Source organism: Syngnathus scovelli, chromosome 2, assembly GCF_024217435.2.
Source record: "Syngnathus scovelli strain Florida chromosome 2, RoL_Ssco_1.2, whole genome shotgun sequence".
Classification (NCBI taxonomy): domain Eukaryota; kingdom Metazoa; phylum Chordata; class Actinopteri; order Syngnathiformes; family Syngnathidae; genus Syngnathus; species Syngnathus scovelli.
This window is the reverse complement of record NC_090848.1, coordinates 27,245,934-27,268,631: the sequence shown is the minus strand read 5'-3', so window position 1 is coordinate 27,268,631 and position 22,698 is coordinate 27,245,934. Positions and strand designations below refer to the sequence as shown.

Below are 22,698 nucleotides of genomic sequence, written 5' to 3'. Positions count from 1 at the left end.
AGATGTCTAATAGACGCCTAATAGACGTCTATCCCGTAGACGTCTAAAAAGCTTTCACATATAGATGTCTAATAGACGTATATCCCGTAGACGTCTATAGTATAGACGTCTATGCCAGGCATGTCCAAAGTCCGGCCCGCGGGCCAAATCCGGCCCCCAGTTATATTTCATACGGCGCACAGCTTCGGTCCTATAATGTATTATTCATGGCCCGCCTGCACTGTCAAACTGAATAAAAAAAAAAAAAAAAAGAAACTTGAAACTGTAATTCCTCCTATTACCAAAAGGTGGCAGCACCGGCCCTCTCCGCTCATTTCTGCCATGGCGACTGCAAAGAAAATGAGGAAAGTTGACATTGAGGGCCGTCACTTTCAAGAGAAGTGGGAATTACAATACTTCTTCACTGAAAAGCAAGGCAATTGTGTTTGTGTAATTCGTAAAGAGACTGTTTCCTTGTTTAAGGATTTCAACCTAAAGAGACACCATCAGACTAAACATGCTAACACATACGACAAGCTAACAGGGAGTGACCGTGCTGATAAAGTGAAGCAGCTCCAAACTGAACTGGCATCACAACAGCAATTCATCACGTGGGGCTGTGAGTCGAAAGTAAAAAATACTTAGTATTAAATATTACGAAGTGGCCATGTTAATACTGTTGAAGTTATGAACCTGTAGACGTGACACAAACTATTACTTTTTGAAAAATATTGTAAATGACAAGAGCAAAATTCACTTGTTTTAATAATAACAGACAACTTTGCATTACTTATAACTCCTGTTTAAAATGTTCATGAGGCAAAAATGTCTGAAAAAAGTATTGACGCCCGGGCGCCTTAACTTTATCAAATCTTAATCAAACCCAGAGTTTAAGTTACCTCTCTTTCTGGAACGGATAACTCAGTTTCCTTCGTTTCCGGGGTAGTTTACTCAAGTTTTCACAGAACCCGCTTTCTGGAATACCGGGGGGGGTCGTCACGTTCAAGCTTGCTTTGTGTTTGTATCATTAAAATAAAAAAATAAAAAGTAGGATGAGGAAGAACACGACGAAGAAGAGAAGAAGCCGCTGCCGCAGAAGAAGAAGAAGGAGGAGGAGGCGGAAAGAGACGCAGACGAGACGAAGCAAGGCAAACGCAGTCGCGTGACCGCAGAGCCTAATTCCGCCGCTGTTGTGTTTCTCCCATCATGGCGGAGTGGCCAGCAGCGCGGATGGGTAGTGCCTCCCATTCGGATGTTTTTTCTTGAAAGCCTTTCATACTCCTTAAAGTGGCTTTTCCCGCATCGACCCTACATCCCCTCCTCTCGTGTGATTTTCGGCAAAGTCATGGCAGACTGCGGCGTGGATTTATACGCCCTGCCGAAGGAGGTTCGAGATCAATTGGCGGAGTTGGACTTGGAACTGTCCGAAGGTAAATAGATGTTGCGAATGGTAGAAATCAAAGGTAACGATGTGAAGACATGTCTCGACTGTATCCGGCCACTGTGTTTTATTGTCGGCGGCAGGCGAACGCGGCTTTACCGAGGTTATTGTCAGCTGAAACTGAATGTTGCTTGTCGTTTCTTGAGACGCGCAAGCTGCTGTCATATCCGGCACCTTGCCGCTTGAAACACAAGCTTTTTGAGGGGGTAAAACACTAAAAAGATGTGAATTGTTTAGGTATCGTGGGCCTTGGAAATTTATTATCTTATTGTGTGTGTGTGTGCGTATGTGTGTGTAACATGTCAATATAAGCATTAAAATAATAGTGTTGCTTTGCAACTAAGGTAAAATGCACTGCAGTAAATGAGACTGGCAGTGATACACCATTCAACCACCACGACTCACAGCTCCAATCAACACGTTCAATAGGACTTTGTGTTAGATTTTCTCAAGAAAGTCCAGCACGTTATAAGCGACATACGAACAAGGGGAAATGACAGCAGAGTCGAGCCCTGACAAGTAGGGCCTGCTTGCCTCTGGCCATGGCTGTCTCACGCACGCACGCACGCACACGCACGCACACACACACACACACACACACACACACACACACACACACACACACACACACACACACACACACACACACACAATGAATCTAAGAACAGTTCATAGTACCCTCCCCCAAGCAGCTGTTAGCCCCCTCATGCATCCCAAGGACACAGTGTGCGCCCCCACTCCCAGCACCCTAACTGCTGAATAATGCACTGAAGCTTGGTTTCAAGAAAATTGCAAATGAAATTAAAATAGCAATCTGTCAGAAAAATGGCAAAACAATTTTTACTTGAATTGTTTGGTCCAAGTCCTCAGTTGACCAAAGGAACATATTGGAATGTGGAAGATAGTCGGCGTATCCTAAGGAAACCACCTAAAGAGGACATATTGTGCAATTTCAAAGATGTCAAAGACCCAAATGACCCCCACCCTGCTGTGCGATCTTGTACCTGACTCCGGCTTTGCCTGGAAAGGCGTGGGACGATGGTGACGTGTGGAGGTCCTGGGGCTTTGGTCGCCGCTGTACCCCTGAGCTCTACATCCTTCCCCTGTCGAGACCTTGCCATGGGACAGTACTCACTGCAAAAGAAAATGGATGGATGGAATACAACATGAAACATTGTAAACATTGTAGCCAGGTATTTTGGCTATGACTTAACGGGAGATGGTGATAGCCATGTTTCAGATTAACCCATAAAATCAATATTTGAGTTGGTAAGCTAGGTGAGGTGGAGGCCCGTCTTGCTGAGGTAGAGGCCCAGACAGGTGATATGGAGGCCAGGACAGCTAAGGTGGAGGCCCGGCTAGCTGAAACGGAGGCCTGGCCAGCAGAGGTTTTATTTTAAAGTCTGAGAAAACCTGGCATCCTTGAGAGAAAATAAACTGCCCTTCAAAATCGTTCATTGGCTCCAAAATGAGCACATTCACAAGAACGTTCACGAAGTTAAAATGCGCGACGTTCAGTTCACGTTCATCCAAAATTTGAACGGGTTCAGGAACTACCGTTCATTGAATGCGTTCAGGTGAAACACTGTCTGTGGTCCATTCAGCCGGAGATGAACAGGATAGTCAGTCGCCCCGGTCTGTGTGCATCAATTTCTGATGAACAACTGCGAGAAAACCCCTAGAGTTCAGAGTCAAAATTTAAAAGTTGGACTTGGAAAGATTTGGCGCACCGAACTTCCAGTGATGAGGGTCACCTTTCAGCCGAGTGTGGTCAATTAAAGCAACTCCTTGTCACTTTTGATCCTTATCAAAGAATTGTTAGTTCATTGCTGCTGTGACTTAGTTTATTGCCGCTGTGACTTAGTTCATTGCAAAACCTGCTGTGACTTGAGGGGGAAATGTTTGTTCCCTTGTTACTTGGATAAGAACAGTGGCCTGCCAAAAGGCCTGTTGGAGGTATGCTACTTCTGTTGCGAGCCTCCACCCCGTGACAATGGTAACACAATGACCATTCAGCTGCTTTGGGTCTGCATGGCCAGGAGCTCAGGCGTTTGTACCATTCAGCTAAACTCGTTCTTTCTGCTGTTCTCACTGATTTGTTTCTGTTGGAGGAAGGAGGGCCATACTCGAAAAGTTGACTTGCTGTCCTCTTGTGGGTCAAAGTTAATGCCTGTTCAATAGAATGGTTGGAATTGAGGAGTAAGTTGTGATATTTTGTAATGATATCATGATAGAGAGAGTATAGAAAGAGTAAGAAAACTGTTTAAATATCAATTATCTTACAGTGGATTACAGTGTTTATATATTCTGTCAAAATTACATTTCGTGAATGACCCTACAAACAAACAAACAAACAAACAAACAAACACGGATTTTACCACTAAATTCACCGCCCGCCGCTGATTTCGATGCCCCCTGCGGATATCATAGCAGTCTAGGGATGTGCAGAATAATATATTTCCATCTAATTTTCATCCCGGTAGCTAGGTGTCGCAACGCCTTTGTTTTCAACTGGAAGGCATCTTTTTTCAATGCTTTATTGATAGCCTCACTCGTTTGGACAATGGAGCGGTTTCTCAAAACTCAGCCTCCGTAGTCCGTATAGAGAGAGCAAACTCTTACCTGAAAGATTTGCGTGAGGATGGAGGCAAGGTCTTTAGTACAAGTTGTAACAAGGTGCTGGATCACAAATGAAACTCGACAATAAAAGTTAATCTGTCTTCTGCTCCTCATTTAAAGAGAAATGCAATGTAAATGGACAACATTTTAAAACGGCAGAAAACAATTACCACAATCGCCAGTAAGACCGTGACTGTTGAGGATAAGAAACAGATATATTGCGGGGGCCGTGGCTCAGACAGTAGAGCGGGTCGATTAGTAACCGGATGGTTGTCGGTTCAACTCTGTCACAGTCACGCGTCGTTGTTTAATAACATACCTTAACTTTTCTTACAAATAATGCCTGTGATGAGGGAGTAACACAGCAGCAACACGGAAGTAACACAACACTAATAGGGCTGGATAAAAGTCACTGAGACGTGGCTGTAACACAGCAGCAACACGGTAACATAGCACTAACAGGGCTGGTTGAAAAAAAAATACCAGTAAAAGTCACCGAGAGCCATCGTCTTCATCTTCCTCATGTGCACTGAAAAAGTCTTCCTCTTCAGTGTCGGAATAGCATCAGCTATAGTTCGCCACACACTTCCTCAGTCTCTCTTTCGTTGTCGCTTTTATGCATTTGTTCTAGCATTTTCCATGATGGTCTGTTCATGCTAATTTTATTCATGCACAAAGCGCTAAGTTACATTAAACTAACGAGCTACACATATAGCTCCAGAGTGGATGTGACTGGGAAATAAATAAAGAAAAGGGTGCCACAACAAGATGTCATCAACAATAGCCCAGCGCCCCCTAGTGACCGGAAGAAACCTCGCAAGTGCATGCATGAGCAGCTGTAGTTCCTACGTTAAGAGCCAAATCGACTGACTTTAACTTAAAAGTGACATCATATGCATTTCTTTTGTCCCCCATAATGAGGGTTTGTGTATAAAAGCTTCCTTTCTTCAGTAACGTCCGTCTTGAGCTTGTTCTGTCTCTTCTTTGTGTCAATTATACGGAACTATTTGCCTGGGGGATGGACATGCGATCAATGCACCACTCTTCTCCCCAGTGACCGTGTCACATATCCCTCCGCCCAGCAAAGCGGTGCAGCACAACAGCGGTCCACAGCCTTTTTACGAGTGTATAAGTGTATTAGTCATCACAAAAGTAATGGTTAATTCATAGATACGCAGCACTGGACGACAAGCCGCAGAGTTCAAAACTTGAGCAAAAAGCGGCTTATAGTCCGGAAATTACGGTAGTCAAGATTGATAAGTATTTAAAATGTTTTAAAATTACTGTGCTTTGCTTGACATAGTATGTTTTTTTTATAGGGTGTATTTATTCATAAGACACATAGTATATTGTATGCCATGAAATGTCTATGACTCAAATACTTGATTGAAATAACCCACAAGGCTTTTTGTGTCATCATTTTCACTCTATTATCTGAAAACTGTAAATATCAAAAATATTTACAATGAATGTATTGTTTTGTATGTTTGTGCTGGAATGTTAACAGTATTCACAGTTCAAGTGGATCATTTACACTTAGCTTTGGCACTTGCTATGCTAGCCTTGTTTATACATAGTGTTTTGCATTGTTTTGGACCATATTAAGTTAATTTCTGCTGTATGCAGTATGTTTACAATAGTCATGGATATTTTACACTTTGTTTTAATATTTGCTTTAATATCTTCTGCCTCAAAAGATTTGCACCTTATAAAGTAATGCAAATAAATCTGCCAAAGAAGGACAAAGAGAATATTGCCATTATGCTTACATGGCTAAGTAACTCGGCAACGCTCGGCCTCCTATAATGTACGTTACAGTCGCTTCGGCAATTTCCGAGATGAACTTCAATGATCACATACAAACCGTTGATTTTTCATCGATTACTCCTCAATTCGCAATTTTATTCAAAAATTAACAACATTTTCCAAAAATACAAGTCCATCTTTATCAAATACATTTTGGGACCCCATAGTGTCTTTACATGACCTTTAATCGCCCAAGCCTATGCTAATGGAAACAAACATATAGAAAAGAGATGAATTAATAAAGAGACAGAATGTGAAAATGGATTAAAATGTTTTCATTGTGAACTGCACCATTAAGCTTTTAAAATTAGGCTGAACTGACACAGGCAGAGTGGAATGGTTCCCATTAACGACAATTTCCTGCCAAGTGCAGTCGAGACAGGTTACCAGCACAGTCTACTCATTGTTTTTACGTTTTTGCTCTAGTTTTTATAATTACAATCTTGTTGGGGTGATGTTTTTTTTCCACTTTTAGCCTGTGAGAGCACTTCTTATTGTTCAGTTCTCCTGAGATTGACTTGGCTTTGGCGGGGTTTGGGATAACGCTTTATAATTTTGGATTAGGCATTAGGTCCTAAAGGGGTGGGCAATTAATTTTTACAAGGGGCCACATGAAAAACCCGAGTTGTGTCAGAGGGCCACACTTACGATAACTTAAACCTGCTCAATTTTCTTCCATTGTAAAATGCACTAAATTATTTATTTTAAATAGTTGGTACTGGTAATTAGAAGAATACAATTATTCTGTTTATATTTATATTAAGCTATGTGAAATTGTGGTGTATAGGTCAAATTAAAAAAAAAAATAATCATTAATCAGTACAATTTATTCTCAACTTATTTAACTTTTCCTCAAATGACAAAGCTGATAAAAAGTCCTTGTTGGACTTGCAGTTTTGCTAGCAATGCATCAGCCTCTGATGCGCCCTGTTTACCAGACGGATGTATTTTTTCTCATGCTTGGTCGTGTAGTGGCGACTCATATTATATTCTTTAAACACAGCGACCTGTGTACCACAAATCAGGCATACGGCTTTACCTTTCATTTCTGTAAAGAAATACTTGGCAGTCCATGTCTTGTTGAAAACACAGCGCTCCTTGTCAACTTTTCTTTTCTGAGGGTCAGCACACATTTCTCGGGCAGCATTACTTCGCACTGTTCACCTTCACGCACAGCTCACATACACGTACGCTACACGGAAGTGCGACGCCTTTCAAAATAAAAGAAAAACTGTTGTATTGCACGCACGACACAATTATTATTTTTTTTAAATTAGTAAAGTAGTAATCAAATATAATTTACAATTGGCCTCATGTGGGCCGGACAGGGACGCACAAAGGGCCGGATGTGGCCCGGGGGCCGTAATTTGCCCAGGTCTGCGAGTAAAGGCTATGGGTTAGAAAGAGTGGGTTTCAAGTGTTTGGATTAGGGTCAGTATGTACAGAATAACAGAAATGTACAGTCGTTGCGTATTCATCCCATCCATCCATCCATCCATTTTCTGAACCGCTTAGTCCCCACGGGGGTCGCGGGTGTGCTGGAGCCCATCCCAGCCGTCATCGGGCAGTAGGCGGGGGACACCCTGAACCGGTTGCCAGCCAATCGCAGGGCACACAGAGACAAACAACCATTTGCACTCGCACTCACACCTAGGGACAATTTGGAGTGATCAATCGGCCTACCAAGCATGTTTTTGGGATGTGGGAGGAAACCGGAGTGCCCGGAGAAAACCCACGCGGGCTCGGGGAGAACATGCAAACTCCGCACAGGGGTCGGAGGTGGAATCGAACCCGCACCCTCCTAACTGGGAGGCGGACGTGCTACCCAGTGCGCCAGACATTAAGATACACTAATATTTTTTATCTCCATGGACAGGCAGGCAGGAATGAAGTCAAATTTATCAAACGTCTCCATGTGCAAAAACGTGCAAATTTGATGGTGCATTTAAACAGATCAGGGCTGGAGTAAATACATTTTTGGTGCTGTTTTTTTGGGGGAGCCAACCTCACATTCAAGCCACCGGTGTGACAATGAAGTCCTCAGTAAGCGTTTGTTAGCGTGCATCAACTGACACCCCTAGTAAACATGTACCACCTGGGCAGCACGCACACTCAGGGTGGAGTAACGCTCATATCCTGACCTAAGATTACAGGCACACACACAATCACAGTACTATTATGCACGCGCCACATTCTTGCACTCCAGCTTTCCCTCTCTTTTGGCAGAAGCTGTCAACAGTCAGTGTGGTCATGCCAGTCTGGCCCTGTTGTTTTGCCCCACAACCCCGACAGGCCCTCCTCTGTTTGCTCATGACTGTCAACCCTCCACTCTCCTGGCACTCACTAGAAGAACATGAAGACTCCAACAATAATGACGCCCCAGTCCGTTACAATCCTTTTGCACATCAGTGTGCTTGCATGGGTGTTTCTGCATCAATATGCAGCTTAGCATAAACAATTGCATGCGGCACATCCACAAGGCTCGATTACATTTACCAAACACCCGACAAGCACATACAGTTTTTGAAAGACTGGTGTCATATATATTTTCCAAATTTTCCAAACAAACTACAAACGAAAAGTTTTACCTTGAGATATAAGAGGCCTGAAATGTGATTTTGTTTTTAGAGTCATCATCATTTAGGTGATTTTTAATTATTATTTTTTGCCTTAACTTATAAGCAGAAATATGACAGGACTGCTGCAAGATGGAAGGAAAGAAAGGCCGAGCGATTTAATGTTTTCTGATTGAAATGGCGATTAAATTTTTTTGGAGTGCTCCTGACTGACCCAAGGTCTGTTTATGTATCCTATTTAATAAGATCACTATCATTTGTCATGGTTCATCAGATTTGTTCACAAACGGGTCGCTGATTCAATCCTTTGCAGTTTGTGGGCCGTTTGTAGACCACTAAAGCACGAGTTAAATCAAAGACAGGTGATTGTGCACCAGTTGGGACAATGATGGCCCATTGTGTCTTCCAAAATTTTAATTTAAAAAATGTCAGACATCCAAAGCCACACAGTTCCAGTTTGGCTTTGAATGCAGCCACTTTATCTGCCAACTTATTTACCTTGAAGTGACAGCTTGAGCTTGATGAGCAGATTCAGTATATCGCACTGGTAAGCAAGTTGAGCAGCTCATTCATTGTCATTCAAACACTAGCCAGTGATCTTTATCAGGATAGCCAGTAGCGCAAAAAGTGGGTGTGCACCAGTGACGTGCAGTGAGGTCCATGACTGGGGAGGCACTGACGTCTCCGGGGTCGGGTCGCGGGGGCAACAGCTTTAGGAGGGACTCCCAGACTTCCCTCTCCCTAGCCACTTCATCCAGCTCATCCCAGGGGATCCCAAGGCGTTCCCAGGCCAGCTGAGATTCATAGTCTCTCCAGTGCGTCCTGGGTCGTCCCCGGGGTCTCCTACCGGTGGGACATGCCCGGAACACCTCCCCATGGAGGTGTCCAGGAGGCATCCTGATGTGATGCCCGAGCCACCTCATCTGGCTCCTCTCAACGTGGAGGAGTAGCGACTCTACTTCGAGTCTCTCTCCGATGACCGAGCTTCTCACCCTATCTCTAAGGGAGAGCCCGGACATCCTGCAGAGAAAACTCATTTTGGCCGCTTGTATCCGGGATCTCGTTCTTTCGGTCACGACACATAGCTCATGACCATAGGTGAAGGAAGCAGCGTAAATCGATCGGTAAATTGAGAGCTTTGCCTTTTGGCTCAGCTCTCTCTTTACCACGATGGACCGGTACGGAGTCCGCATTACTGCCGACGCTGCACCAATCTGCCTGTCGATCTTGCGCTCCATCCTCCCCTCACTCATGAACAAGACTTATACTTGCTACTTAGATACTTGAACTCCTCCACTTGGGGCAGGATCTCATCCCCGATCCGGAGAGGGCATTCCACCCTTTTCCAACTGAGGACCATGGACTCGGATTTGGAGGTGCTGACCCTCATCCCGACCACTTCACACTCGGCTGCGAACCGCTCCAGTGAGAGCCTGAAGAAGCCAACAGCACCACGTCGTCTGCAAAAAGCAGAGATGCGATGCTGAGGTCCCCTAACCGGACCACCTCAACGCCTCGGCTGCGTCTAAAAATTCTGTCCATAAAATTATGAACAGAATCAGTGACAAAGGGCAGCCTTGGTCGAGTTCAACCCTCACTGGGTACGAACCCGACTTACTGCCGGAAATGCGGACAAAACTCTGGCGTCGGTGATACAGGGACTGAACCTCCCGAGGGACACGGTCGACCGCCTTCTCCAAGTCCACAAAACACATGTGGACTGGTTGGGCGAACTCCCATGCATCCTCGAGGATCCTGCTGAGGGTGTTGAGCTGGTCCACTGTTCCACGGCCAGGACGAAAGGCACACCGCTCCTCCTGAATCCGAGGTTCGACCTCCCGACGGACCCTCCTCTCCAGCACCCCTGAATAGACCTTACAGGGGAGGCTGAGGAGTGTGATTCCCCTGTAATTGGAACACACCCTCCGGTCCCCCTTCTTAAAGAGGGGAACCACCACCCCAGTCTGCCAATCCAGAGGCACTGTCCCCGATGTCCACGCAATGTTGTAGAGGCGCGTCAGCCATGACAGTCCCACAACATCCAGAGCCTTTAAGAACTTTGGGCGGATCTCATCCACCCCCGGGGCTTTGCCACCGAGGAGTTTTTTAACTACCTCAGTGACTTCGACCCCAGAAATTGGAGAGTCTGCCTCAGAGTCTCCAGGCCCTGCTTCCACAATGGAAGGTGTGTAGGTGGAATTGAGGAGGTCTTCGAAGTATTCTCCCCACCGACTCACAACGTCCCGAGTCGAGGTCAGCAGCATCCCCACTTTAAACAGAGTTGACGTTGCACTGCTTCCCCCTCATGAGACGCCGGATGGTGGACCAGAATTTCCTCAAAGCCGTCCGGAAGTCATTCTCCATGGCCTCACCAAACTCCTCCCACGCCCGGGTTTTTGCCTCAGCAACCGCTGAAGCCGCATTCCACTTGGCCATCCGGTACCTGTCAGCTGTCTCCGGAGTCCCGCAGGCCAAAACGGCCCGATAGGACTCCTTCTTCAGCTTGACGGCATCCCTTACCACCGGTGTCCACCAGCGGGTTCGGGGATTGCCGCCACGACAGGCACCAACGACCTTATGGCCACAGCTCTAGTCAGCCGCCTCAACAATGGAGGCGCGGAACATGGTCCACTCAGACTCAATGTCCCCCGCCTCCCCCGGGACGTGGGAAAAGCTCTGCCGGAGGTGGGAGTTGAAACTCTTCCTGACAGGAGATTCTGCCAGACGTTCCCAGCAGACCCTCCCAGAGCGTTTGGGTCTGCCAGGTCGGACCGGCATCTTCCCCCACCATCGGAGCCAACCCACCACCAAGTGGTGATCAGTTGACAGCTCCGCCCCTCTCTTCACCCGAGTGTCCATAACATGCGGCCGCAAATCCGATGACACGACTACAAAGTTGATCATCGAACTGCGGCCTAGGGTGTCCTGGTGCCAAGTGCACACATGGACACCCTTATGTTTGAACATGGTGTTCATTATTGAAAATCCGTGTCGAGCACAGAAGTCCAATAATAGAACACCGCTCGGGTTCAGATCCGGGGGGGGGGGGGCGTTCCTCCCAATCACGCCCTTCCAGGTCTCTGTCATTGCCCACGTGAGCATTGAAGTCACCCAGTAGAACGACGGAGTCCCCCGGAGGAGCGCTCTCCAGCACTTCCTCCAGGGACTCCAAGGAGGGTGGGTACTCTGAGCTGCCGTTTGGTGCATAGACACAAACAACAGTCAGAACCCGTCCCCCCACCCGAAGGCGGAGGGAGGCTACCCTCTCGTTCACCGGGATGAACCCCAATGTGCAGGCGCCCAGCCGGGGGCCAATAAGTATACCCACACCTGTTCGACACCTCTCACCGTGGGCAACTCCAGAGTGGAAGAGAGTCCAGCCCCTCTCGAGAGGGCTTGTACCGGAACCCAAACTGTGCGTGGAGGCTAGTCCGACTATATCTAGTCGGAATTTTTCTGCCTCGCACACCAGCTCGGGCTCCTTTCCAGCCAGAGAGGTGACAGTCCATGTCCCAAGAGCCAGCTTCTGCAGCCGGGGATCAGACCGCCAAGGTCCCTGCCTTTGGCCGCCGCCCAGCTCACATTGCACCCGACCCCTTTGGCAAACCCACAGACTACAACGGACAATCAGGACTGCAGAAAAGATAATTGGAATCAACCTCCCATCTATCCAGGACTTGTACCTGTCCAGGACCAGGAAACGTGCAAGTAACATTTCTACAGACCCTTCTCACCCAGATTGCAGTCTGTTCGAACTACTCCCCTCTGGACGGCGTTACAGAGCACTGTATGCCAAAACCAGCTGACAAAGAGACAGCTTCTTCCCCCAGGCTGTCACTCTGATGAACTCACACCACTCTGTCTCAGAGACATTGCTGTGGAATAACATCCTGCTCTCCACACCTTTTTTGACTTGTCTACACTGTTTGTACTATGTGTCCTCTATGCATCCATTGCAGCCTGGTCATCCTGGAAGAGGCATCCTCACATCTGTGGTCTCTTCTCTAGGTTTGTCATTTACCCTAGTAGGAGTTTTGAGTTTTTCCTTGCCCACCTGAGAGTTGAAGATCAGGGAATGTTTGAGAATATTTGACAAGTTTCGCGCATGTCCTCAGTGTTGTTCGTCACCTAAATGTTGAACAGAGGCTGTGATGTACCGAAGTCAAATTCCTTGTTCGGCACGCTCAAACATGGCCAATAAAAATTCTCTGCATATGGTGCATACCAGGGACGTTCGGTACACACACACACACACACACACACACACACACACACACACACACACACACACACACACACACACACACACACACACACACACACACACACACACACACACACACACACACACACACACACATATATATGCGCCTCCCCTGCCATCACGAAAAGGGGAAAAACAAATTCAATTGTTTTTATTATAAAGTCATTTTCCTTGTAATTTCAATTCAAATCGCTGAATTTTTAAAGTTATTTAAAAAAAACTATGGATTTTCAGTCGAAGCAGGAGGTCATCAGTAAAGGAAGTTAAAAGGTTTGATTTGGACAACGGGACTTCGGAACAAGTTTTTGATTTGATGTGCTTTATTGAGTGTTTTTATGTGTGAAGATTGAGAGAGTTCCAGAGTCGGGGTGAAGTGCAGGAGAAGGCTCTGTCCCCAAAGGATTTGAGTTTAGATTTTGGGACTGTCAGACGTGAGGTGTTGGAGGATCGGAGGGGGCGGTTGGGACAGTAGGGGACAAGGAGGTCGGATAGGTAAGTGGGAGCCAGGTTGTGGAGGGCTTTGAAGGTGAGGAGGAGTATCATGAAGATGATGCGCTCCTCAATGGGGAGCCAGTGAAGAGAGCGGAGAACAGGAGTGATATGTTCACGGGACCGGGTGTGGTTAAGGAGACGGGCAGCAGAGTTTTGGACTAGTTGCAGTCTATGGAGTGAGTGAGCAATGATTCCAGTGAAAAGGGAGTTGCAGTAGTCAAGCCGGGATGAGATGAAGGCGTGGATGAGGGATTCAGCGGCAGGGAGTGAGAGGCAGTGCCTGATTTTGGCAATGCGTCGGAGGTGGAAGTAGGAGGTCTTGACAACTGAGCTAACGTGAGGGTGAAAAGACAGTGTGGGGTCAAAAATAACGCCAAGGTTGCGTGCCAGGGGGGAGGGAGTGATGTTTGTGGAGTCGATGGTGAGTGTGATGGATCCAGTTTTATTAAGGGAGGATTTAGTGCCCATGAGGAGGAGCTCTGTTTTATCACTGTTGAGTTTGAGAAAGTTGTGGGACAGCCATGTTTTTATTGTAGAGGTGTAGGTTTCAAAGTGGGTGAGGGAAGGGTTATGGGTTGGTGTGGTGCGTATATAGATCTGGGTGTCATCCGCATAGCAGTGGAAGTCCAGATTAAGTTTGCGGATGACATTACCAAAAGGAAAGAGGTAACAGATGAATAGGAGGGGGCCAAGAACTGAGCCTTGGGGGACGGGACCCCTTGTGTAACTGGGGAGAGGATGGATGTGTGACCGGAGAGAGAAATGAACTGGTTTCTGTTGGTGAGATAGGAGGTGAGCCAGTCGAGTGCAGTGCCCTCAACACCTAGTTGGCGCAGCCTTTGGAGGAGGATGGAATGGTTCACTGTGTCAAAGGCTGCGCTAAGGTCAAGTAGTAGTAGGATGTTGAGGGCACCAGAGTCAGCGGAAATGAGGAGATCGGTGACTTTGCGGAGACAATGCGTTCACGGATTTTGGAAAAGAATGAAAGGTTGGCGATGGAACAGTAGTTGGAGAGGTTGAGTGGGTCCAAGGTGGGCTTTTTGAGGACGGGGGTGATGGCTGCAAACTTATAGACAGTGGGAAAGTGGCCAAGGGATAGAGACTGATTAAAAAGGGTGATGAGGTAAGGGAGGAGGACAGGGAGGCAGGCCTTAGTTAAGGTCGTTGGAAGGGAGTCGAGAGAGCAGGTTGTTGTCTTGGATGCGGTGATGATGTCTAGGATGGTGGAGGAGTCGACAAGGGAGAAGGCAGTGAGAGGGGGGAAGGGCGGGAGATCGGGAAGGGGGGCAGGAGAGGAGGGGAGGTTGGGTAGGAGGAGTTGTTGATGGTGACGGTCAGAGAACTGTTGATTTGGGCAATTTTGTTGTTAAAGCTGACAAGGAAGGAGTTACAGAGGGCGGGTGAGGAGGGTGGCTTGGTGGCTGGAGCAATTTGTTGACGGTGGAGAACAGTATGCGGAGGTTCCGGTTGGTGTTATTAATGAGAGATGAGAAGTAAGCAGATTTGGCAGCAAGAAGAGCATCACGATAGGAGGAGATGTGTTGTTTAAGGGTTTCAGCATGAACGGTGAGGCGGGTTCTTTTGTAGAGGCGTTCGAGTTGACGGCCAGTTTGTTTCATGGAGCGGAGTTGCGGGGTGTACCGAGGGGCAGAGTTAGTCCGAAATCAGAAATCAGAAATCAGAAAACCTTTATTGTCATTCTACATAGTACAATGAAATTGGAGACCTCCATCCAGTGCATGAGGTAGATACGAGTAACATAGTCAAGTAATCGACTAGTAGAAAAGTAGATGAATAATCAGAAACAGTAGTGCTGACAAAGTGCAGTAGTAGTGCAGGAGGAAAGTGTCATCAGTGTCGGCTGGAGTTGAGGGCGGCTATGGCTTGGGGAAAGAAACTGTTTTTGAGTCTGTTTGTCCTGGTCTTCATTTGCCTGTAGCGTCTTCCAGAGGGCAACAGGTCAAACAGGGCGGAGCCAGGGTGGGAGCTGTTCGCTGAGATGGCCTTAGCCCTGCTGAGGCAGCGGGTAGTGTAGATGTTCGTAAGGGAGGGGAGAGGGCGGCCGATGATCCTCTGGGCTGCCTTCACCACTCTCTGCAGCTTCTCCCTGTCAGCGGCGGTGGAGCTGCCGAACCATACTACGATGCAGTAGGTCAGTAGACTCTCGACGGAAGATCGGTAGAAGGTCAGCAACAGGTCGGTGTTGAGGTTGTACCTCCTGAGGACTCTCAGGAAGTGTAACCGCTGCTGAGCCTTCTTGACGATGGTGGTGATGTTCTCTGACCAGGAGATCCGGTCAGAGATGTGGACGCCCAGGTACTTGGTGCTGTGGACCCTCTCCACCTGCTCGCCGTTGATGAAGAGGGGAGTTGGCTCAGGGCTGTGTCTTCTGAAGTCTATGATGAGCTCGTTGGTCTTCTTGGTGTTCAGAGCGAGATTGTTCTCAGAGCACCAGTCGACCAGCTCCAGGACCTCCTCTCTGTAGGCTACCTCATCGCCATTGGAGATGAGACCGACCACAGTGGTATCGTCGGCGAACTTGACAATCCGGTTGTGGTTGTGAGCCGGTCTGCAATCATGAGTGTAGAGGCAGAAGAGGAGGGGGCTCAACACAGAGATGAGTGAATGTAACAGAGGAAGTTTTCCAGGGGGCTAGGGAGTCACGGGAGTCAGAAAGGTGTTCGTCTCGTCGTGCTTTATCGTGCTACAAGTACAGCAGGCAGGTTCTGCTCGACATCGGCAGAAGTGGGTTTTGTGGCGTTCTGGACTTTGAAGCGGCGACATTAAAGGCGCTCGGACTGCTACGTCCTGAAACGTCGCCGACCTCGCCCGCTATTCCTCCCCCGGTTGGGAGCCGTCGGAAACGGTGTGCGAGGAGGCAGAAGAGGGGCAAGCGCGGAGGCGTCCGGGCCAGGCTGGCGGCCAACCCAGCGCGCCCGGAGGTGCCCTCCATTCTTCTGGCGAATGTTCGATCGCTGGACAACAAAATGGATTACGTTCGCCTGCTGAGGTCTACGAACCGGACGGTGCGGAACTGCTGTGTGCTCGTGTTCACCGAGACCTGGTTGACTGACAACATTCCGGACTCTGCCGTGCATCTGGAGCGGCTAGCGTGCTATCGGGCGGACCGTGCCATTGTACGAGGGGGAAAGTCGCGAGGAGGTGGAATATGCGTCTACATCCGAGAGGAATGGTGCCGGGACTCTGTGGTGGTATGTAAGCACTGCTCGCCACTTGCGGAGTTTGTGATCATCATGTGCCGTCCTTTTTACCTGCCGAGGTAATTTACCGCGATTCTGCTAGTCGCGGTATACACCCCGCCTACCAACATCGAAGGCGACAAGATCGCGGCGCTTGGTGAACTGTACCAGGCTGTCAGTGAACAGCAGACAGCGCACCCTGACGGTTTCACCATCTTCGCTGGAGACTTCAATCATGCCAACCTGAAGTCTGTTTTCCCGAGGCTTCACCAGCATGTTACTTTTCCGACACGTGGAGACAGCTTCCTGGACCTGGTCTACTCTGCGCAAAAGGGAGCTTTCAAAGCCACCCCCCTCCCCCATCTTGGGCTTTCTGACCATCTCACCGTTTTGCTTTTGCCTGCATACAGACAATTGGTGAAGGCATCCAGGCCGGTTCGGAGGCGGGTTCGGGTGTGGCCTGAGGGTGCCTCCGATGCACTTCGTGACTGCTTTGACACCACTGACTGGGACTTGTTTAAGCAGGCAGCCACCTACAACGATTGGACGGACATAGAGGAGTATACTGACTCTGTTACCTCTTACATCACGAAGTGCATCGATGATGTGACTTGCTCAAAATCCGTCGTCACTCGAGCGAACTGGAAGCCGTGGCTGACAGGGGCTGTCCTCAGACTGCTGAGGGCCAGGGACAAGGCTTTCAGAGCGGGGGATGAGGCTGGCTTGAGGACAGCGAGGGCCGACCTGTCCCGAGGCATCAAAGAAGCGAAGAAGGCGTTCTCGTGCAAGGTCTCCACCCACTTCAAGGACAGCAAGGACGCACGTAGCCTTTGGCGGGGCATTCAGACCATCACGGACTACAAGCCCGCGCCGAGGAGCTGTGAGGGCGACGTCTGTCTGCTGAACGATCTGAACCGCTTCTTTGCTCGCTTCGACGCCCAGAACAGCACTTGCCCGCTAAAGAACACTCCCCCCCCCCCCACACGAGCAGCCCCTGCGCCTCTCTGACGACGGTGTGAGGAGGGCGCTTGCCGCTTTTGACACCCGTAAGGCGGCGGGCCCTGACAACATCCCGGGTCGAGCGCTGAAGGACTGCGCTGGGGAGCTGTCGGGTGTCTTCACGGACATCTTTAACGTTTCCCTGCAGCAGGCCATCGTCCCCTCGTGTTTCAAGGCTGCCCCCATCGTTCCTGTGCCGAAGAAACCTGCACTGTCCTGCTTCAATGACTACCGCCCCGTGGCACTGACGCCCATCATCATGAAGTGCTTTGAGCGGCTTGTCATGGAGCACATCAAATCCGTTCTCCCCCCCGCCATTGACCCTTTCCAGTTTGCGTACCGTGCCAAGCGGTCCTCTGAGGATGCCATCTGCTCTGCCCTCCACTCGGCCCTCACCCACCTGGAGAGAAAGGACTCATATGTGAGGTTGCTGTTTGCGGACTTCAGCTCTGCCTTCAACACCATTGTGCCGCAGCGACTCATCTGCAAACTCGACGAGCTGGGCCTCAGTACCTCCCTCTGCAACTGGCTACTGGACTTCCTCTGTCAGAGGCCTCAGGTGGTGCGTGTTGGCGACAAAATCTCCGCCAGCATCACGCTAAGCACGGGGGCCCCCCAGGGCTGCGTGCTCAGTCCATTGCTCTTCACCCTGCTGACGCATGATTGCACTGCGACCTACAGCGACAACCGCATAGTGAAGTTTGCTGACGACACGACTCTGGTGGGTCTCATCATGTAGGGCGACGAGACTCGGTACAGGTCGAAAGTTGACCTTCTGACCACGTGGTGCAGGGACAACAACCTCCTGCTGAACGTCAACAAGACCAAGGAAATCGTTGTTGACTTCCGGAAGGATCACACAAAACACCTGCCGCTGATCATCGATGGTGCTTTGGTTGGAGGGTGAGCTGCACCAAGTTCCTGGGGGTGCACATCAGTGAGGACCTCTCCTGGTCCGCAAACACCTCGTCACTGGCAAAGAAAGCTCAGCGCCGCCTGTACTTCCTGCGGAAGCTCAGGCGTGCATGTGCTCCTCAGGCAGTCCTGTCTACATTCTACCGCAGCACCGTTGAGAGCGTCCTCACCAGTTGCATCGCTGTCTGGGGTGGTAACTGCACTGAACAGAACTTGAAGGCCCTGCAGCGCATAGTGAATACGGCTGGTAAGATTATTGGTGCTTCGCTCCCCTCCCTGAAGGACATTTACACTTCCCATCTCGCCCGCAAGGCAACCTCGTTTGCGAGAGATGTGAGTCACCCGGCTCACTCTTTGTTTGACCTTCTGCCCTCTGGGAAGAGGTACAGGAGCCTGCGCTCCCGCACCACCAGACTCGCCAACAGCTTCTTTCACCAGGCTGTTAGGACCCTGAACTCGCTACCCCCTTCTGCGTAGCGTGCGGCACTGTTGCGCTATTTTCTGGAATGTCTGCTGTACGCGCACTTGCTCCTTTTTTGCTCCTCTTATTTATTTATCTATTTATTTATTGTGTTATTTATTCATTATTTATTCAGCACGCTGCTGTTATACTTGTTTACTTGTTTGTCTGTTGTCTGCCATGTCTTGTCACCGTGGGATAGGGGGGAACGAAATTTCGGTTTCTTTGTGTGTCTTTGGCATGTGGAGAAATTGACAATAAAGCTGACTTTGACTTTGAAAAGGATGTTGTTGAGCATGGTGGCAAGGTCATCAGGGGAGGAAGAAGTGGGGTCGGAGGGAAGGGCAGAGGATAAGAGCTGGCAAAGCGTGTTCGGGTTTACAGTCTTGATGTTGCGGTAGGAGATGGTGCGCTTTGTAGAATTATGAGGCAAGGGTAGAGGGACGAAGAAGAGGATGCAGAGATGATCAGACAGTGGAAAGGTGAGAGGACGGGGGTTGGATGTGAGTGGAAAGGAGGAGCATGCTACATCCAGGGTGTGGCCTTTGGTGTGCGTGGGGAATTTGATGTGCTGGGTGAGATGAAAGCAGTCCAGAAGGGAGATGAAGTCAGACGTCAGTGGAGCAGTTGGCTGGTCGATGTTAATATTGAAGTCACCGATGAGCAGGAGGCAATAGGAGACTGAGGATAGAATGGTGAGGAGTTCAGAGAGCTCAGAAAGAAAAGACGGATGTGACTTGGGGGGCGGTAGATAAGAACAGCAGTAGTGGAGTTGGGGAGGGAAAAAGCGAGATATTCAAAGGATGAAATAGATGAGAGGTTCAGGTACAACTCAGCGATGTGTAGGGACTGCTTGTGGAGGACAGCAATACCACCTCCTCGCCCAGAGAGGCGGGGTTTGGCAATGTAGCTGTAGTTGGACGGAGTGGCTTGGTTGAGAGAAAAAAAGTCCAGGGGCTGTTGCCATGTTTCTTCAGAGGAGGAGCAGATCCAAGTTATTGTCCAAAAGTAGTTCAAAAAGAACTGGTGATTTGTTGGAGAGGGAGCGACAGTTCAGCAGCGCGAGGGAAATGATGAAGGAGCAGGGGTGGGGGAGCGGAGATTGTTGAGGTTGACAGTACGGGAGGTGGGGGTGATGGGGGGGGCGCGAGGTAGTCCAGAAAGAAGGGATGGGTGAGCCATAAGGGAAATGTCTGTTAAAAGATAGTCCAGAGCCACGGTGGATGTAGCGGCGACGGCGGAGGATCCCAGCCTTGCTGGCAGGTGAGGCAGCAGCGGCAGGGAGACGTTGATTATTGTTGAGATGATGAAGATCAGCAGCAGTGTAGACAATTGTGCGAGAAGTTGGTGGAATGGAAGCCCGGAGTAATAGAAGTGATAGTTCATGGAGGAGATGAGACGTGACAGCAGCTGGGAATAATCCGGATAAAATGCTAGAAGTGGCTAGCAGCTGGTTCGCTAGAGGTTGATGGTCAGTGAAATGCATGGAAGCAGCAGTGGACCAAGTTGTGATGTTGGTGGAGTGGCTGGTGATGTTGGTCAATCCCGACTGTACCCGTGCAAACGGCAAGCCCCAGTGCGTCATGGCGGCACATAGCCGAACCACGACCGACGAGCTCGCAGCGAGCGGGTGCTCCCCCCGAGGACGCCGGCCGAGCGGCCACAACGTTGGATTGAGGCTGTTTGCCGAACCAAGAGCGAGCAGCTACAGGATTAGAGCCGGGAGGTAGGAGGGTCCAGTGGTGGGTTGACTAGCTGGCTAGCGTAGCTCGTAACCAGAGGGAGCGGGAACAGAGTGGTGCAAGTGGAGCTTCCAGAGATACACAGTGGGTGGGTGAAAAGGCAAAAATTAGAAGGTAAACCAAAGAGAAAACGGGCACACTTAAAACGGGAAACACCAAACAGATAGGGGACAAACAAATAGCGGTCACGGTTTGGGATCAAAGCGGCAGTCAACAATCCAGACGCCAGCGTTGCTCTAACCCGGAAGTAAATTGTGGTATAGTGCTGCAGATGCAGGACAAGTAACTAGTCTTAACTTTAAAGAAATACACTCTATACATTGCTAATGTGGTAAATGACTATTCTAGCTGCAAATGTCTGGTTTTTGGTGCAATATCTACATAGGTGTATAGAGGCCCATTTCCAGCAACTATCACTCCAGTGTTCTAATGGTACAATGTTTGCTCATTGGCTCAGAAGGCTAATTGATGATTAGAAAACTCTTGTGCAATCATGTTCACACATCTGAAAACAGTTTAAAAAAAAAGAAAACTGACCTTCCTGTGAGCAGATTGAGTTTCTGGCGCATCACATTTGTGGGGTCAATTAAATGCTCAAAATGGCCAGAAAAAGAGAACTTTCATCTGAAACTCGACAGTCTATTCTTGTTTTTAGAAATGAAGGCTATTCCATGTGAGAAATTGCTAAGAAATTGAAGATTTCCTACAACGGTGTGTACTACTCCCTTCAGAGGACAGCACAAACAGGCTCTAACCAGAGTCGTAAAAGAAGTGCGTTGCACAACTGAGCAAGAAGATAAGTACATTAGAGACTCTAGTTTGAGAAACAGACGCCTCACAGGTCCCCAACTGGCATCTTCATTAAATAGTACCCGCAAAACACCAGTGTCAACATCTACAGTGAAGAGGCGGCTGCAGGATTCTGGGCTTCAGGGCAGAGTGGCAAAGAAAAAGCCATATCTGAGACTGGCCAACAAAAGAAAAAGATTAAGATGGGCAAAAGAACACAGACATTGGACAGAGGAAGAATGGAAAAAAGTGTTGAGGATGGATGAATCCAAGTTTGAGGTGTTTGGATCACAAAGAAGAACGTTTGTGAGACGCAGAACAAATGAAAAGATGCTGGAAGAATGCCTGACGCCATCTGTTAAGCATGGAGGCGGTAATGTGATGGTCTGGGGTTGCTTTGGTGCTGGTAAGGTGGGAGATTTGTACAGGATAAAAGGGATTCTGAATAAGGAAGGCTATCACTCCATTTTGCAACGCCATGCCATACCCAGTGGACAGCGCTTGATTGGAGCCAATTTCATCCTACAACAGGACAATGACCCCAAACACACCTCCAAATTGTGCGAGAACTATTTAAAGCAGAAGCAGGCAGCTGGTATTCTATCGGTAATGGAGTGGCCAGCGCAGTCACCAGATCTGAACCCCATTGAGCTGTTGTGGGAGCAGCTTGACCGTATGGTACGCAAGAAGTGCCCATCCAACCAATCCAACTTGTGGGAGCTGCTTCTGGAAGCGTGGGGTGCAATTTCTCCAGATTACCTCAACAAATTAACAGCTAGAATGCCAAAGGTCTGCAATGCCGTAATTGCTGCAAATGACGAAAGCAAAGTTTGATGTAACAAAAAATCTTATTTCAAATACAAATCATTATTTCTAACCTTGTCAATGTCTTGACTCTATTTTCTATTCATTTCACAACGTTTGGTGGTGAATAAGTGTGACTTTTCATGGAAAACACAAAATTGTTTTGAACAGTAGTGCATATATATATATATATATATATATATATATATATATATATATATATGTACGTATATACACACACATATATATACCGTATTTGCCCGTGTATTAGTCGACCTTTTTCGATCCAAAATCGACCGAAAAAAATCGACCTCGACTTATACACCGAGTCATAAAATTTAACTTCGTATTCATCGTTTCAAATGTGATGGTAACCAAGGCCGTTTCTCATGCATCTCATTGTGCGTGGGTGTGCGTCCGTCAGGCTCATCAAACAGCGAGAAACTGAATCATTATAAAGCGTTCGACGCATTAACACGCATCCTCAGCAACAATTTCAAATATTCTCACCTCAATAACGGACATCGAAAGCGACGATGACTGCTAGGGGGAAGTACTGGGTATTGAGCGAATGTGCGAGTCATCGCGCGTCAAGCAACGACAATAACTACC

At 48.4% G+C, this 22,698-nt stretch overlaps 1 protein-coding gene across 7 annotated transcripts in view; it reads left to right on the top strand.

Annotated features, from left to right (window-relative positions):
• Positions 1-1,078: 1,078 nt before the first annotated feature.
• LOC125988674 (disco-interacting protein 2 homolog B-A) overlaps positions 1,079-22,698 on the top strand; it is a 128,920-nt gene continuing 107,300 nt past the window's right edge. For all 7 annotated transcript variants that reach the window (XR_007488431.2, XM_049754158.2, XM_049754157.2 and 4 more), the window contains exon 1: positions 1,079-1,409. Coding sequence is in view for 6 of the 7 variants with exons in the window: in XM_049754158.2 (XP_049610115.1) it covers positions 1,232-1,409 (178 nt within the window). In the remaining variant the exon portion in view is untranslated. The remainder of the gene's footprint in view (positions 1,410-22,698) is intronic.